Source organism: Pieris rapae, chromosome 8, assembly GCF_905147795.1.
Source record: "Pieris rapae chromosome 8, ilPieRapa1.1, whole genome shotgun sequence".
NCBI lineage: Eukaryota > Metazoa > Arthropoda > Insecta > Lepidoptera > Pieridae > Pieris > Pieris rapae.
This window is the reverse complement of record NC_059516.1, coordinates 1787349-1801582: the sequence shown is the minus strand read 5'-3', so window position 1 is coordinate 1801582 and position 14234 is coordinate 1787349. Positions and strand designations below refer to the sequence as shown.

At 35.7% G+C, this 14234-nt stretch overlaps 1 protein-coding gene across 1 annotated transcript; it reads right to left on the bottom strand.

Annotated features, from left to right (window-relative positions):
* Positions 1-1594: 1594 nt before the first annotated feature.
* Positions 1595-12525, bottom strand: LOC110995585 (cubilin-like). The gene is made up of 2 exons (XM_045629287.1): positions 11458-12525; positions 1595-11405 (listed from the first exon to the last, which is right to left on the bottom strand). Exons 1-2 carry the CDS (start codon positions 12523-12525, stop codon positions 1836-1838), a joined length of 10638 nt encoding a protein of 3545 aa, XP_045485243.1. The 3' UTR covers positions 1595-1835.
* Between the last annotated feature and the right edge of the window lie 1709 nt (positions 12526-14234).

Genomic DNA, 14234 nt, shown 5'->3' with positions numbered 1-14234 from the left:
CCGTGTAAGTGGCCCATTTTCAAATTATTTCGAGTATTTTGCTAGAAGAGCGAGAAGTATCTAAAGTACGCAAAATATATATTAAGCTGGACTTTCATTATTCAAACAGCAACATTGAGTTGTTCGTAATATAAAGCTTCTTTCTTCATTTTGTAATCCTCAAATGTTAATCATAAGTGTGTTTGAATGCGGCAATCTTGGGAACTACTGGTTATAAATGATAATTTAATATTTATGCACAGTTTAAGGGCCTGTTTCACAATGTCCGGATAAGTTCCAAATAAGCTATTTGTTACTTATTGGTATGATAAATAGTATTTTTGCGTTTCACGACTGTCAGATAGCGCTATACGTCATGAAATTAGAATTATCTTATTCAGAACTTTTATCTTTCAAATAATATATGTGTTGCATAGCTATTTGGCACTTTATCCATACATTGTGAAACAGGCCCTAAATGTTGTAGACTATTTATCTGTAATATAGCAATGTGGATGTATGTATTATGTGGCAGGCCCACAAATTGTTACTTGTTATGTTTAAAAACAATTGTAAGTTTCACAAAAGTGTTAAATATCTTCAAGTAAATTTCAAAACGGTAATTGATTTAGATTTTCTTTATCAAGTTTTACAGATTGTGTAAGAAATATTCGTACAGTATAATATATTATTGTATTCACAAAAATTTAAATTTTAAAAATAAATCTTTACCACTTATAACGACCTTTTCCTTGCTGTTTTTAATTCAAGAATTAAAGAAAGAAGAAACACATTTGAATAAAACTGAACAAATACAAAACGAAAAATTATTTAAAAAACCCGACGTATTTATTGTAACCTATGTATTAATATATACATAATTGTATGTTCATGAAAAACTAATTGAAAAAAGGGTTAGTAAACAAAAACATAGTCAATTTAGGAAGAAATTTGTTCTACGAATATATTAACTCATTATAAAAAAATTTGGCTTGCAATGGCATTCAAAATGATTCCTCTACCAGCCCGAATTTGATGATAACGGATGCCATAGCACATGACAATCTCGCACGCAAAGGCTGTATTTTGATCCGGCAATTCAAGTTGTTATCAATAAAGTGGCGCCAGAAAAAGAAGGCTGTATTTTGATCAATCATCGGTAATAAATGAAATAAATCAAATCAAATCAAAATATCTTTATTCATATAGGTAAACATGTACACTTATGAACGTAAATTTTTTGTAAATTTACCTTTACAACCAGTTCGCAAGTCAAGGCCGTAGAGCGGGTAAGAAGAACTGGCAAGAAACTTTCCGCCACTCTTTTCAATCGCCAAGTTTTTAATACAAATTGTTTGAACTGGAGCAAATCAATCCCAAGGATTAGGATCATTAAAGTATTCGTCACATTTATAAAAGGCTATTAAATAATTTACTTTTAACAAGGGCTTTGAATTTATTTAGTGATAGTTCTCTAATTTTGCTTGGGAGTTTGTTCTAAAAACGAATACAATTTCCATATAAGGAGTGGTTTATCTTCTGGAGCCTGGTTGGTCGCACACTCAAATTAGTTCTATTACGCGTATTATACTGGTGAATGTCACCATTTGTTTTAAAATCTTTTAAGTTTTTTTGTACATACAACAAGGCCTCAAGAATATATTGATTGGATAATGTCATAATATTTAGTTCCTTAAATCTATTCCGTACCGTATCGGAGTACACACTTTAATTAATTATTTCTTGAAGTCTAATGCTAAATAATACATTTAACAGAGTAATAATTATACACAAAACAAAACAAATGTTTAAGTCTATTATTTATTTATACGCACATTTTTAAAAATATTATAATATTACAAATTATGAATACCTACAAAATCTGCTATCCAGCCAGTCCCACCATTGCTCATTGTAGTGGTATAAACAACTTTAACATAATTGTCTTCGCTAGTATAGTCAGCCGGCGTTTCAGAACAAAATGAAGAAACCAAGTTGCCATTCCTATCAACCAAACTAACGTAATTCTGATCGCATAGTACACCTAAATCAAATTCACTAAAGTGCAGTCGGAGCCGAGTGCCAATCGGCGTCTCAAGCTCCCATTCACAAGTCGACCTCTTCCTATAAACCTCTGGATACATAGGACTTGTTATTCTACCCAATTCATTTACGAGTTTCCCGCCACATCCCCGTCCTTTGTCTGTGATAACATAATTTATATTGTACATTATTTGCTCAGTACCTTTCATGACATTGTGCATCAGCAAGTATCTTCCTGTAGAAATAACTGATTGCATTATATAAGATGATTGAACTTTATACAAACATGGAGATGACAACTTATCACCGTCCAATATTTCCAAATATGCCTCACCACGGTAGTAACTAGGGTACATTTCAATTATATATATTGATATTGTGTAGTTTTCAGGAGCAGTTATTAAATTAGAACAACTTCGTATATTTTCATTGTAATCTTCGATATAGCTATTTTGTAGTAGCCCATAAGGCTCTGTATAATTTCTTCCACATTGGCCAAGGTAAGATACCTCCAACTCTACACCTATGTGAGTTGATGACGACTCAGCTGAAGTTATCAGATTTATATTAATATTGCCGTTTAAATAAAAATCTAGTGTCTTATTTGAGCCACACACAACAAACATTTCAGGTTTTAAGTTTATGATTGAATTGAAAAAGGGAGAAAGTGAAAAGAAATTGTCAGTATTGTGATTTAGAATAAAATCTTTTCCAATAGTCGTATTTGTTTGAGGAAAATTTGTTATAATCATCTTATCATTTAAACAGTGATTCGCTGTACCTGGTTCTAGGTCAAGAAAGTTAACTCGTAAATGTATTGGAATAAGAGACCTAGTATCCTTCAAAATATATTTACAATGTAAACCCCGCGGAATATCACTGCGTCCAAACCCAGGCGAATGTATTTTTTGAACGTTAAAATCGACCGTTATTTCAGTTCGAAAACATCTGGAACGCTGTAAACTCAAACTTATTTCAAAGCCAGAACTTACTATTTCACCATCAGTTGACAATCTGATACTTAGAACATTAGTTGATGATACTATCGCGGGTGGCAAAGTGTGCCCACAAAACTTGTCAATCAAAAGACTATCTGGATTGAGCCCATCCCGTATTTCAACGAAGTCACAGCTGCATTTTCTAATACCTATCGCAGTTTGATTCACATCAGCGCATGGTGATACATGAAAAGCTCTAAATTCAACTTTAATAACATGATCTTCTGGGGCTTTTACAAACCAATGACAATCTAAGTAGCTTTCGTACACAAATGAATTACCTATCCGTGGGGATTTTAAAGAGTATTGAGTTTGAGTTAATAAACTGATAACACCTCCACATCCAACGGCTTCGCTATAGCTAAAAGTAATTTGTGCCTGAAAGCCTTTTGCGTTAAAAAAGGAATCTGATACAAATTGTACAACTGCCCTACTACTATTACTCTTTATTACAGTAGAAGAATTAATTTTTCCGCATAACAAAGCTAATCGATGATCATTTTCGATTTGAGATCCATCAAATACAGCTATATAGTCATTGGAACAGGAATAATGTGGTTCTATGTCAATATATGCAAAGTTAACTATGACAACTTTATCTGAAGGGGCCTCAATTGTCCAAGTACAATTAAGCCCGTTAAAGTATTCTTTAGCAGATCCTGTACTAATTTGTGAAGTTTCAGTAATTTTTCCACCACACTTATACAACGAATAGGACAGTAGAAAGCCTTTATCTTGATCAATTCTATCCGTTTTGAAATTTATCATGAGTTTCTCATAGTTCTCTAAAATTGGTGGGATATGCTTACCACAAAATATATTTATTAGAAATCCGTTTTCACTCTCTCCAGTTATTGTAAGATTACCATTTTTGCATTCTGGGTAGATGCCTTCTAGGGAGAAGTCTTGAAACTTCACGATTAACTTATTATTTGTTGGAGCAAGAATTTCATATGAACAATCTAGTAACGGACCATAACCACTTCCATATCCAGGACTGTAAATAAATTGATCTGTATTCGTAGCTGTGAATATACCGCCACAAATTTCAGTCCACTCTGCTATAAAACCATCAAGATTAATATTAGAATCAGTACGAAATACGACTTTCATCCGAGTTGAAGTTGAATTATATATAGGTGGAATTTCTCTCCCGCACAGTTTAGCTAATTCCTGGTATGATCCATTTACCCAGTCATATATAATAACCGCATCTTTTGTGCAATTCACGGTATCTTCTACAACAAATCGTTGGAAAAATGAAAGTGAAACTCTATAACCTGTAGATGCTTCTATTACCCAAGTACATTCTGTATTTTCATCATAATGATTTGGGTAGTGAGGTGAGGAAAATATTCTATCATACTCATCTAAATAGCCGCCACATTGGCTGCTAGCAACTTTCATAACCAGTTTTAAATTAGTAGATTGTTGAGCTTTAGAATGATACTGAATGTATGTGTGCATAAAAGAGGTAACAATTGATTTTTCGGGTACTTTATTTTTACAATACTCTAAAATAGAGAGAGATTGTGTTAAACCATGATGAACGGATAAAAATTCATCTGAACAATCGCGGTTAAAGATTCCTTCAATACTTGTTTCTATTCTAACTCCAGGAGGAGCGATTACTATCCATCCACAATCTAAAGTATCATTGAATGATTTTGGTATATTCAAAATATTTCTGGGTTCTTGTGAGAGATGAACAACTCCTCCACATGGCTGAAGTTTCCATTCAACATTAAACAAAAAAGGTTGAAGATTAAGTTGAATAGCCCTTAGTGTCAATGATGTAAACGGGATTCTATAGGAAATATTGGTTTGATTTCCACATACAGTTCGAATGAAGTTTTGGCCTGTATTTTCAATTGGAACATCAATCACAAGCCTCGAATGGGAATAATAACATTTCGAGTCTCGGGAAAAAGTGTTAGTAATTCTTATAAAAATAGTATTGTAATCAAAGTAATTGTTAAGTTTGTAGGTATCCGCGAAATTATACGTCCACTTGCAGACGTAAGGGCGCTGTGAATCAGGAGCAGTAATTTTACCACTTGTACCCTGAAGACTAACACCGCATAAAGAAGGTTCATCCGAAGTAAACCTAGCTTTAAATCTTTGTGGGTACCTTTGGGAGGAATACATTTCCATACGTAGATACACTGAAATAGTATTACCTGAAGATTCATAAATCAAAGGTTTTCCGCTTATATTCTTTCCGCTATATATATCTATAACAGATTCGAATGTAGCGTCATTGTAAATACCTATTCTTTCATTCTCGTTATAATCAATTAATTCTAGTTTGACTCGTCTTGTCGCATCCGGTACCACTATAAACCACTGGCAATAACGCAATGAAGTACTGCGAGGATAACCGGGTGTTGTCAAATAGCCTTCAGACTGCGTTAATTTCCCACCACATGACGGTCTCGATGAATTAAATGTCATTTTGAAACCTTTATAATCAGATATTTGAGTATAGGAACTAGGATCTCCCATAAAAAATGTTATAGACGCTTCATTAGTACTCGTTTCTACCACAGTGTTTGATACTGGAGGAGTATCACTACAAAACTCCATTACAGTTAAAGCGGTTCTGTTCATCGGCAACGATTCCGTGACTGTTACATTTATTTGACAATCGTGCCCTGATTCTGGTATATTAAAATCTACCATGTAAAACTTAATTACATTTTTTAAAGGAGATATAATACGCCATTTACATAAAGATCCCGTAGGCATGACAAGCATATGAGGATATCCCGGCGATGTAATTTCTCCGGATTCAGCTATCATAGTACCACCGCACACATCAGTAGAAATATTCGCTTTGAAACCATTTCTTGGCTCAGACAACAACGTGGAATATTTTATGTAGAGGGCATTACTGCTTGTTCTGACTGTACCTGGCTTAGTTCCACAGTATACCCCGATAGTAGGAGCCAACGCTGAGGCGCCATCGTGTACTTCGATTGACTCATCTTTACAATCGTCTCTACCATCAATGTCAAATCTATCAATAAAGTCTATTCTCAATTTTTCTCCAGGTGGTCCTGTTAACACCCATACACATTCTGAATAGGGCATTGGTACTGATGGGTAATTAGGAGAAGATATCACTTCCCATTTATGGTCACTATCGATAGACGAAGTAGACCCGCATTCTATGTTTTCCTCTTCAAAACGCAACTTGAAAGTTTCGAATGTCGTTATTTCAGAACTGATGTGGTGATGATTGTTAACATAACTTACATAAATGGCATTGCCAGACGATAAAAGGCTTTCTCTAACCTCATGTGAATATCCACAAAATTTACCCGACCCTAATATAGGTGACTCGAAGCTTTCACCATTTCGAATCATTACATACTGATTACACTCGTTATCATTTGTTATATTGAAATGCTCAAAATTTATTTTAACTGTGCGGCCAGGTCGAACTTTTATCGTCCAATTGCAGCGGATGTTATTTCTAAAATCACGTTCGTCCCATGAGAATTCAATCGTACCAGACTCCTTAGAAATAACTCCACCGCATTTTGATTTTACACTAGCGGAAAATCCCTTTTCAGCAATTGAAGCATCTGTTTGAAATGTTACTTTAAGTAACTGTGACAGTTCAAATCCTTGCTTTACATTTTCCAATAAACAAAGATTTTCTTTTACTAATTTCCAATCTTCCTTCAAGTTTCGCGAATATATTGATACATGGTCAGCATAGCAAGCAGAAGTTTCTTCTAATTTAAAATCATTAAAGTTTAATTGCAAATGGCGACCTACAGTTGCTTCAAACACCCATTCACAGAGTAAATCTTCCCCATATTCTTCCGGATAGTTGGGTGAATGGAAATTAACCACTGCCCCTGCGGCTATAACTTTGCTTTCATTATAACCACATCTTCTCAACGTTCCACTTTCTGTTAAATATGATTGAGTTTGCGACCACTTTAAATTGAAAACGCTATAAATTTCTGGTTCAGTTACAATAAATCGAATATATACGAGGGAACTTCTAGTATTCAATATTTTCTCCTCATTTCTTATTATGCCACAAACCGTATCCAGTATTGGTGCTTCTTCGTCATAACCATCGTAAATAATTAGTTTACTATCACAAATTTCCCCTCGCTTTGGAATTACTAATTCATCTATATTTAAAGTAATACTACTGGTCAGTTTACCAATGATTCGCCATGAAAATTCTCCTTCTCTGTTGTAGGTGTGAGGATAAAGCGGAGACGATATTTCTCCTTGGGTTTTCTCAGTTATCTCATTTTGGTGCAGAATTCCAAAATGAGCTAAGAATCCTGTACCGGAATTTTGATAACCACTATGAAATTTTATGTAAATTACTGACCCAGTCGTGGTATTCACCGGTACAGTTTCACCACAATAAGCTCCCAACAACCGACCGCCACCATTATTTTCTCGTATTTCTAAGTAATCTTCATTGCAGCGATCAGAGTAAACAATATTGAAAGCTTCAAACGTTATATACATACTGTTTCCGGGAGATGCTCGTAATGTCCATTCACAATCGGTTCCGAGAGGATAAGAGAGCGGATAATTTGGCGAAGCGAATGAACCTTCTTCAGATGATATTGTGCCTCCACAGGCGCTTGATAATGTCGAATAGTGCGCTGTAAAAGAACCGCTCAAAGTGTCACCATATGTTCCATGCATAATTGTTAGTGCGCTGCCGTGACTGACAATTGTACTGGGTGCCTTATAACCACAATATTCCCCAATGACTGGAGAATTAATGTCGTTACCGTCAAAAATTTTAAAAAATGACGAAGGGCATTCTCTGTTAGAAACTAATTCAATACTACGCGGTATTGACATGTGTTCAACGGTAAGTTTTATTTTTTCTCCTAAATCGTGTGATAAGATGACCCAAGTACAATTATGGAGGTTTTGGCTAACAAATGGATCATTGGTTATAACTCCGTCGTATTTTGCTTCTATAACAGCGCCACAGGTGGCAGAAAAGTTCGCTTTAAAACCTTTCGCCGAGCCAAATGTGTCCGTAGTAAATTGTAGTACCATATAAGATGTGTTGGAAATTATTTGAGACACGTTTGATTTGGGGCATATAAGGTGAGTATAATTTGTATTAGCAATATACGAATTTTCATATATCTTAATGGAGTCACCACAACTTTCATCGTCGTCGTCGATCGAGTAAAGATCAAGATCCAGAAAATTCAATTCTATTCTATGATTATCCGGTACGGTTATGTACCATAAGCAATCCATATTATCATTGTAGTTTCTCGGATAGTTTTCGGACGTTATAACACCGGTGCGAGACGTTATGCGGCCTCCGCACCCAGACGTATCTGAATCATAATAAGCTGAAAAGTAGACGTCTCGTAACGAAGACTTTTTCACAAACTTTACAAACATATAGTTACTGCTTGATTGGATCGTGTGAGACCCCCGGTGACATATTTTACTTATCAAATGGGATGAACTGCTTTGTCCATTATAAAATTCGATGGAATCGACTGTACAGTTCTTAGTCTCCTCGACAAATACATTGTTTAATATAACAGTCACCCGGCTACCTGGTTGCGTTTCTATCACCCATTCACATTCGAGACCGTTGTTAGAATATTTTATATTCTTAGGTAGTTCAATATCACCACGCTGTTTTTTCAGATATGCGCCACATCCAACTTTTACCCATTCCAGCCTAAATCCATCAGCAGCGTTGAAATAGCCACTGACAAAACTAATTTGCATAGAATTACTTTTCGTTGAAATTGGAACTGGCAGAGAGGTACCGCAGTGCTTGACCGAAAAATTTGCTTCGGTTAACTCCTTAAATTGTAAATATGATTCGCATTGTGGACCTCCTTGGGGAAAGAAGGGAGAAAAATTAAAAGAACGATTACGTACGCCCCAAGGCGTCTGATATCTGGACCAAGGATGAATTCCTCTTGGTTGGGGTCTATATTGAAAAGAAAATATGTTAAAATGGGTGAAGGTTATATTTATTCTATTGCCTAATCCAACTGTGATGTTCCAAAGACAATTCAAATTAAGAGGATAATTGTTAGGATATCCAGGACTTTCTATAACGCCGTAGCTTCCGCTTATATTTGTATTACAAATTGTTTCATAATTAAGCAAAAATCCTTTACCATTCAAAAATATATCTGATCTGAACTTTATGAATGCATAGTTACTTTTAGTTTCAATATTGGTCTGATTATTATTATTATCACAAAACCTCCCTAAACTAGGGGCATAGACATCGCGTCCGTCATATATTTCTAGATAGTCGTCTCTACAGTTCAATGTATGTTCTAAGTCCAAGTCTGCAAATATAATTCGTATACGCGACCCGCTACTAGTAACAATTTTATAGAAACATTCCGCATCGTCGTTATAATTTTGCGGATAATTAGGCGAGGATATCGATCCGGCGACGCTTGTTAATGTACCGCCACAGCCCCTTAGTGCTCCATCCCATTCTATACTAAATCCTTTGCCCGATAAATAGAAATCGGAATGGAAGTGAATGTAAAGATTGTGAGCTGTAGAGACGATGCGTTTCGTTTTAAAAGACCCACATAATTTGGCAAGCAAAGGTGCGCTATCAGATAAGCCGTCTCTAATCAACAAATAATCACCTAAATCACATTTTTCTCTAATAGGCATTTCTAAATCGAAATCTTTAATCTTCAACGCAATTTGTTGGCCTTCAGGCACAGAAATTGTCCAAGTACAATCTTTGTTGGGTTCATATGTGTCCGGCCACCCCGGTGAATATATATAACCGCTCGTCTTAATATAAACGCCGCCACAGTGTGATTTTTCATCTAAAAAGGTATATGAAAGAGAAAATCCGAGACCATTAACGCTATTATCCGATTGAAACTTTATCATCAGTTTGTTTGATGTGGTAGTTAAAGCTGGTGGGAGTGATTTACCGCAATATTTACCTAAACTTGTCCCATTGATATAATCATCATCAATTTCAATCAGTTCTAGAAAGTCATTTTCACAAGTGAACTGTGCCTCAGTATCGAATCTATTCCATGTCAATTTAATGTGCATTGCTTCGGGCGCAATCAAAAGCCACGTACACGACTGATCTTGGTTATAATACACCTTATCGGAACCCGGATAGTTTATAAGTCCCGTTGTTTTGCTATAAATACCTCCGCACTCTATATCTAAAGTCGTGTAATTCGCAAAAAATCCTGTCCCCGATATACTCATGTCCGAATGGAACCCGATATACAAATAATTAAAAGAAGACGTTTGTATGGGTGGGACGTGATCTGAACCACCACAATATTTACCAAGCAGTGATGAATTAGATGATGGCCCATCACGGACCTCTACATAGTCATATTGACAATTATAATATCGATTATCTTCAATATCGAAATCTTGAAATGACAGCTGTATAACTTTTCCTGGAGATGTACCTATGACATATTCACAGACTGTATTTTTGGGATATTTAAAAGGATAGCCCGGTGATTTTATAACTCCACTATCACCCATTATTGTTTTATGGCAAATAGATTCGTATGCAACTGTAAACCCACCTGAAGATATGCTTTGGTCTGATTTAAATCTGATAAATAAATTATTGGAAGACGACGTGTACGTCTTCGGAATCGAATCGCCACAAAACTTGCCTACCTGTTTAGAATCCTCATTGGGTCCGTCATAAATTACGATATAATCAAATCTACATCTAAACGACCTCTCTAAATTGAAAGACCGAAATGTGAGCCGTACTTTTGTTTCGGGGCTAGTTTGTATTTTGTAATCGCATATAAGATTATTAAGATATTTATTATTGTAACTTGGGGAAGTTACTTCACCTTTGTCAGCAGTATAAAAGCCACCGCAACCAGGCACACCTTCCACTGGGGCATACGTGATTTGAAAGCCTTTTCCGGACCCATAGGCATCAGAATGGAAATGAATAAGAATTTCGGGACTCGACGATTGCACTGGTGCCGGTTGAGAGGAATTACAGTATCTATTCAGCAATGGATCGCTTTCGTGTAATCCATCGTATATGGCTAGATAATCAAAACTACAATTTGGGTGTGTTTCCAAATCCAACTGGAAGAAATGTAATTGTATTCTCTTACCTAAATTTGTACTTAAGCGCCAATAGCAATCACGATTAGGGGGATATGGACCAGGTGAACCTGGTGAATTAACCCGGCCATGCTGAGTAGCATCGATAACACCTCCACAAATGGGACTTATACTGTTCCAATGTAAAGAAAAACCCTCTCCCGATATTGTTTGATCGGAACGAAACCAAAAGTATAAATTATTGTGACTAGATATAATGTTTCCTCCTTTTGGCAAATCAGTACCACAGAACCTACCTACTAGCTGGCTGGCAGAACTTCTTCCGTCATGAATTTGAACAAAATCATAACATAACTCCGTCACCTTCAAATCCTGGTGGACAGGGCCCACAGAGTCGAGAACCTATCGTGTTGTGACAAGATACTCTCGGACTCAAACTGCATCCACCATTCGGCAAAGTGAGACATTCATCGACATCATGACAAACGTAACCATCTCCTTCATAGCCGACAGGACAAGAGCCACAAACAAATGAACCAGGTAGGTTAATACAATCGACGGGTGGGTTTACGGAACACCGAGGACCTTGAGATGATAAACATTCATTGACGTCAGTGAGACATGCGATACTTGTGTCATTTGTTGTCCATCCCTGATTACAGAGGCACTTAATTCCAACACCGGTGGTAACTTGTAAACAGGTGCCATGCCCGCAAATTTCAAAGTCATTGCCAGTACAATTTCTCTCTTTTCTGGTACAGTGTAGGCCAAACCATCCGGGCTTACAGATACACTCGTAGGAACCAGGCCTGTTAATACATGTAGCACCATTTTGGCATCCTAAATCTGTGCCAGCATAATTTCTACATTCATTGACATCTTCATCACAATTAACTCCTTTCCAATTGGGCGGGCATAAGCAATAATATCCATTGACAAGGTTTAAACACGTCCCGCCATTCTCACAGGGATGTGACTGACATTCATCCTTTCCTTTCCTATTAATTAAACTCTGAATATTGCGTATCCTGCTTCTTAATGTATTAATTTGTCGTGTGAGGTATGTGACATTTAAAGAAATAGTTAAAGGTAATGTTGTACTAAAGCTTTCCAAGCGTTCAATTCTTCCAATAATATCATTGAGATCTCCAATTTTATTAGCTCGGTCACTATCGCTGTTATCGAGGGATGGCTTCCAAATTTCTTCTTTCTTGGTAATATTAATGTCCATTAAATTAATGTTTCCGACAAAAATACTTGATTTTGGTCCATTTGGTTTTAAATATATATTTTTATTGTAGGAAGATTCAATTATTAAATCACCATCGGATGTTTTAATTTTAGGTCGATTTTTATAAATGTCACTCTTTGAACGCACAATACAAAGAATTAATAATAGTAACTTTAATAAAAAGTAAGTCATTTTCCATGAACACGGGCAACGGATACTGATTTTTTATTATAATTAGTTAAAATCTGAAATAAGGGGCGTTGCGATACGCCCATGAATGTATAATGTGACAAGGCCATATGGTTTTAATATTCTTAAATATCATAATAGTGATATCAGGCTTAAATTACATCGATTTCGAGGAAATAAGACGTAGAAGTACGAAACTGAGCTCCTAATTATGTTATGCCAGCCTTGCCATTCTTTAACTCTCGATAACTTTATAAAATATTAATAAATACGCCCTTTTAAAAATATATATAAGGACCGTTTCAAATTTAATCCTCAATTGAAGAATAAACGATGTTAACATTTAGGGCCAGTTTTTTGATCCGTAGTTAACTCAACTATTGGTTAAGTATCGTTACTAATAGTTAAAATTCAGCAAAATGCGTTTTTTGATCCGTGGTTAGAGTTACTAATGGTCAAATATCTAACCATTAGTCAAAAAAATTAACTACTCAGTATAGGAGGGTTAAACAAGATGGCCGCTGGTTATTCATAGAGTAACGGCTGATTGTCACAGAAATAAATAAATACATTTATTATAAGAAAAAGCAAAAAATTAAATAAAATGTGGTGGAAAGAGCATTTAGAGTGTGGAAAAGAAGGTTTCCCTGCATAGGGTCACAATTAAAAACCTTAAATGTACAGGCTATCATTGTTGTATATTGCATAATATATTTATATAAAAGAGGGAATATCTGCCGAAAGACGATGGAAATTCCACACTTTACCTTCCATAGCAGCGATTTAGCAGAGCATTAGAATCATTACTAGCTACAGAACCGCGGTGGTAAATAATGAAGTATATTAATAAATAATATTAAATTCATCATGTATTTAAAAGCCTATAATATTAACTCATATGTACCTACTACCTACATACTTGCAATGAACTACAGCTATACATTAGTTAGCGACCTAGGATATTCTTTAGGACTTTCTATGAGTTAGCATCAATCTACTTTATTACAAGACATTTTAAATGAAACATGTGACTAGATTAATAAAATATATAATTATAACATAAATACAAACAATATTTATTAAAAAAAACAATACCGTTATCAGTCATGCAGTTTGAAAAGGTAAACTGTTTATGGTTAAAAGTTGAAATAACTAGAATTTTAGCACAGCATTAGAATCGTATAGCGGAAGACTCACTATCTCGACATCTGCCATAACCAAATATTCAACAGTCCGTTTTGCGGAGTGCACGGAAGCATTGTTGTGGTGAAGGAAGATCCTGCTTCGAGGGCGCTGTCTCATTCTTAGTCAACACCGAATGAAGAAAGAGGCAATCATCTTTTTTCCTTGACTTCTTCCTTTCTTCTGGCTGATTGTCTTTTTATTTCGCGTCCGTAGCAATATATCCAGCTTTCATCACCTGTGACGATGTTAAATACAGCATTTCACCGCCGCTGAACTAATCTAGCGAAGGTGTTTCTAGTCATTGGTTAAAGCATACTTTAACCGATGAACCGATGGATATATATAGGAAATCCATCTGCTACAAAGCTTCCTGACGGCTAAATGTTTGTGTAATATTTTTTTCAACTTGACTCATACAAATGCCTAGGCTTGCCCTTATCTGCTGATAGGTCACTCTGTTATCTTCCTCTATCATGCGTCGTATAGCACTGATGTTATCTTCAGTAGTCGCTGTTAAAGGACGTCGC

Coding starts and splice junctions, on each gene's coding strand:
- LOC110995585 (XM_045629287.1), bottom strand. CDS start 12,525: ATGACTTACTTTTTATTAAAGTTACTATTATTAATTCTTTGTATTGTG. Junction 11,406..11,457: donor CAGGATTTGAAGGTGACGGA/GTTATGTTATGA, acceptor TCTGCCAGCCAG/CTAGTAGGTAGGTTCTGTGG.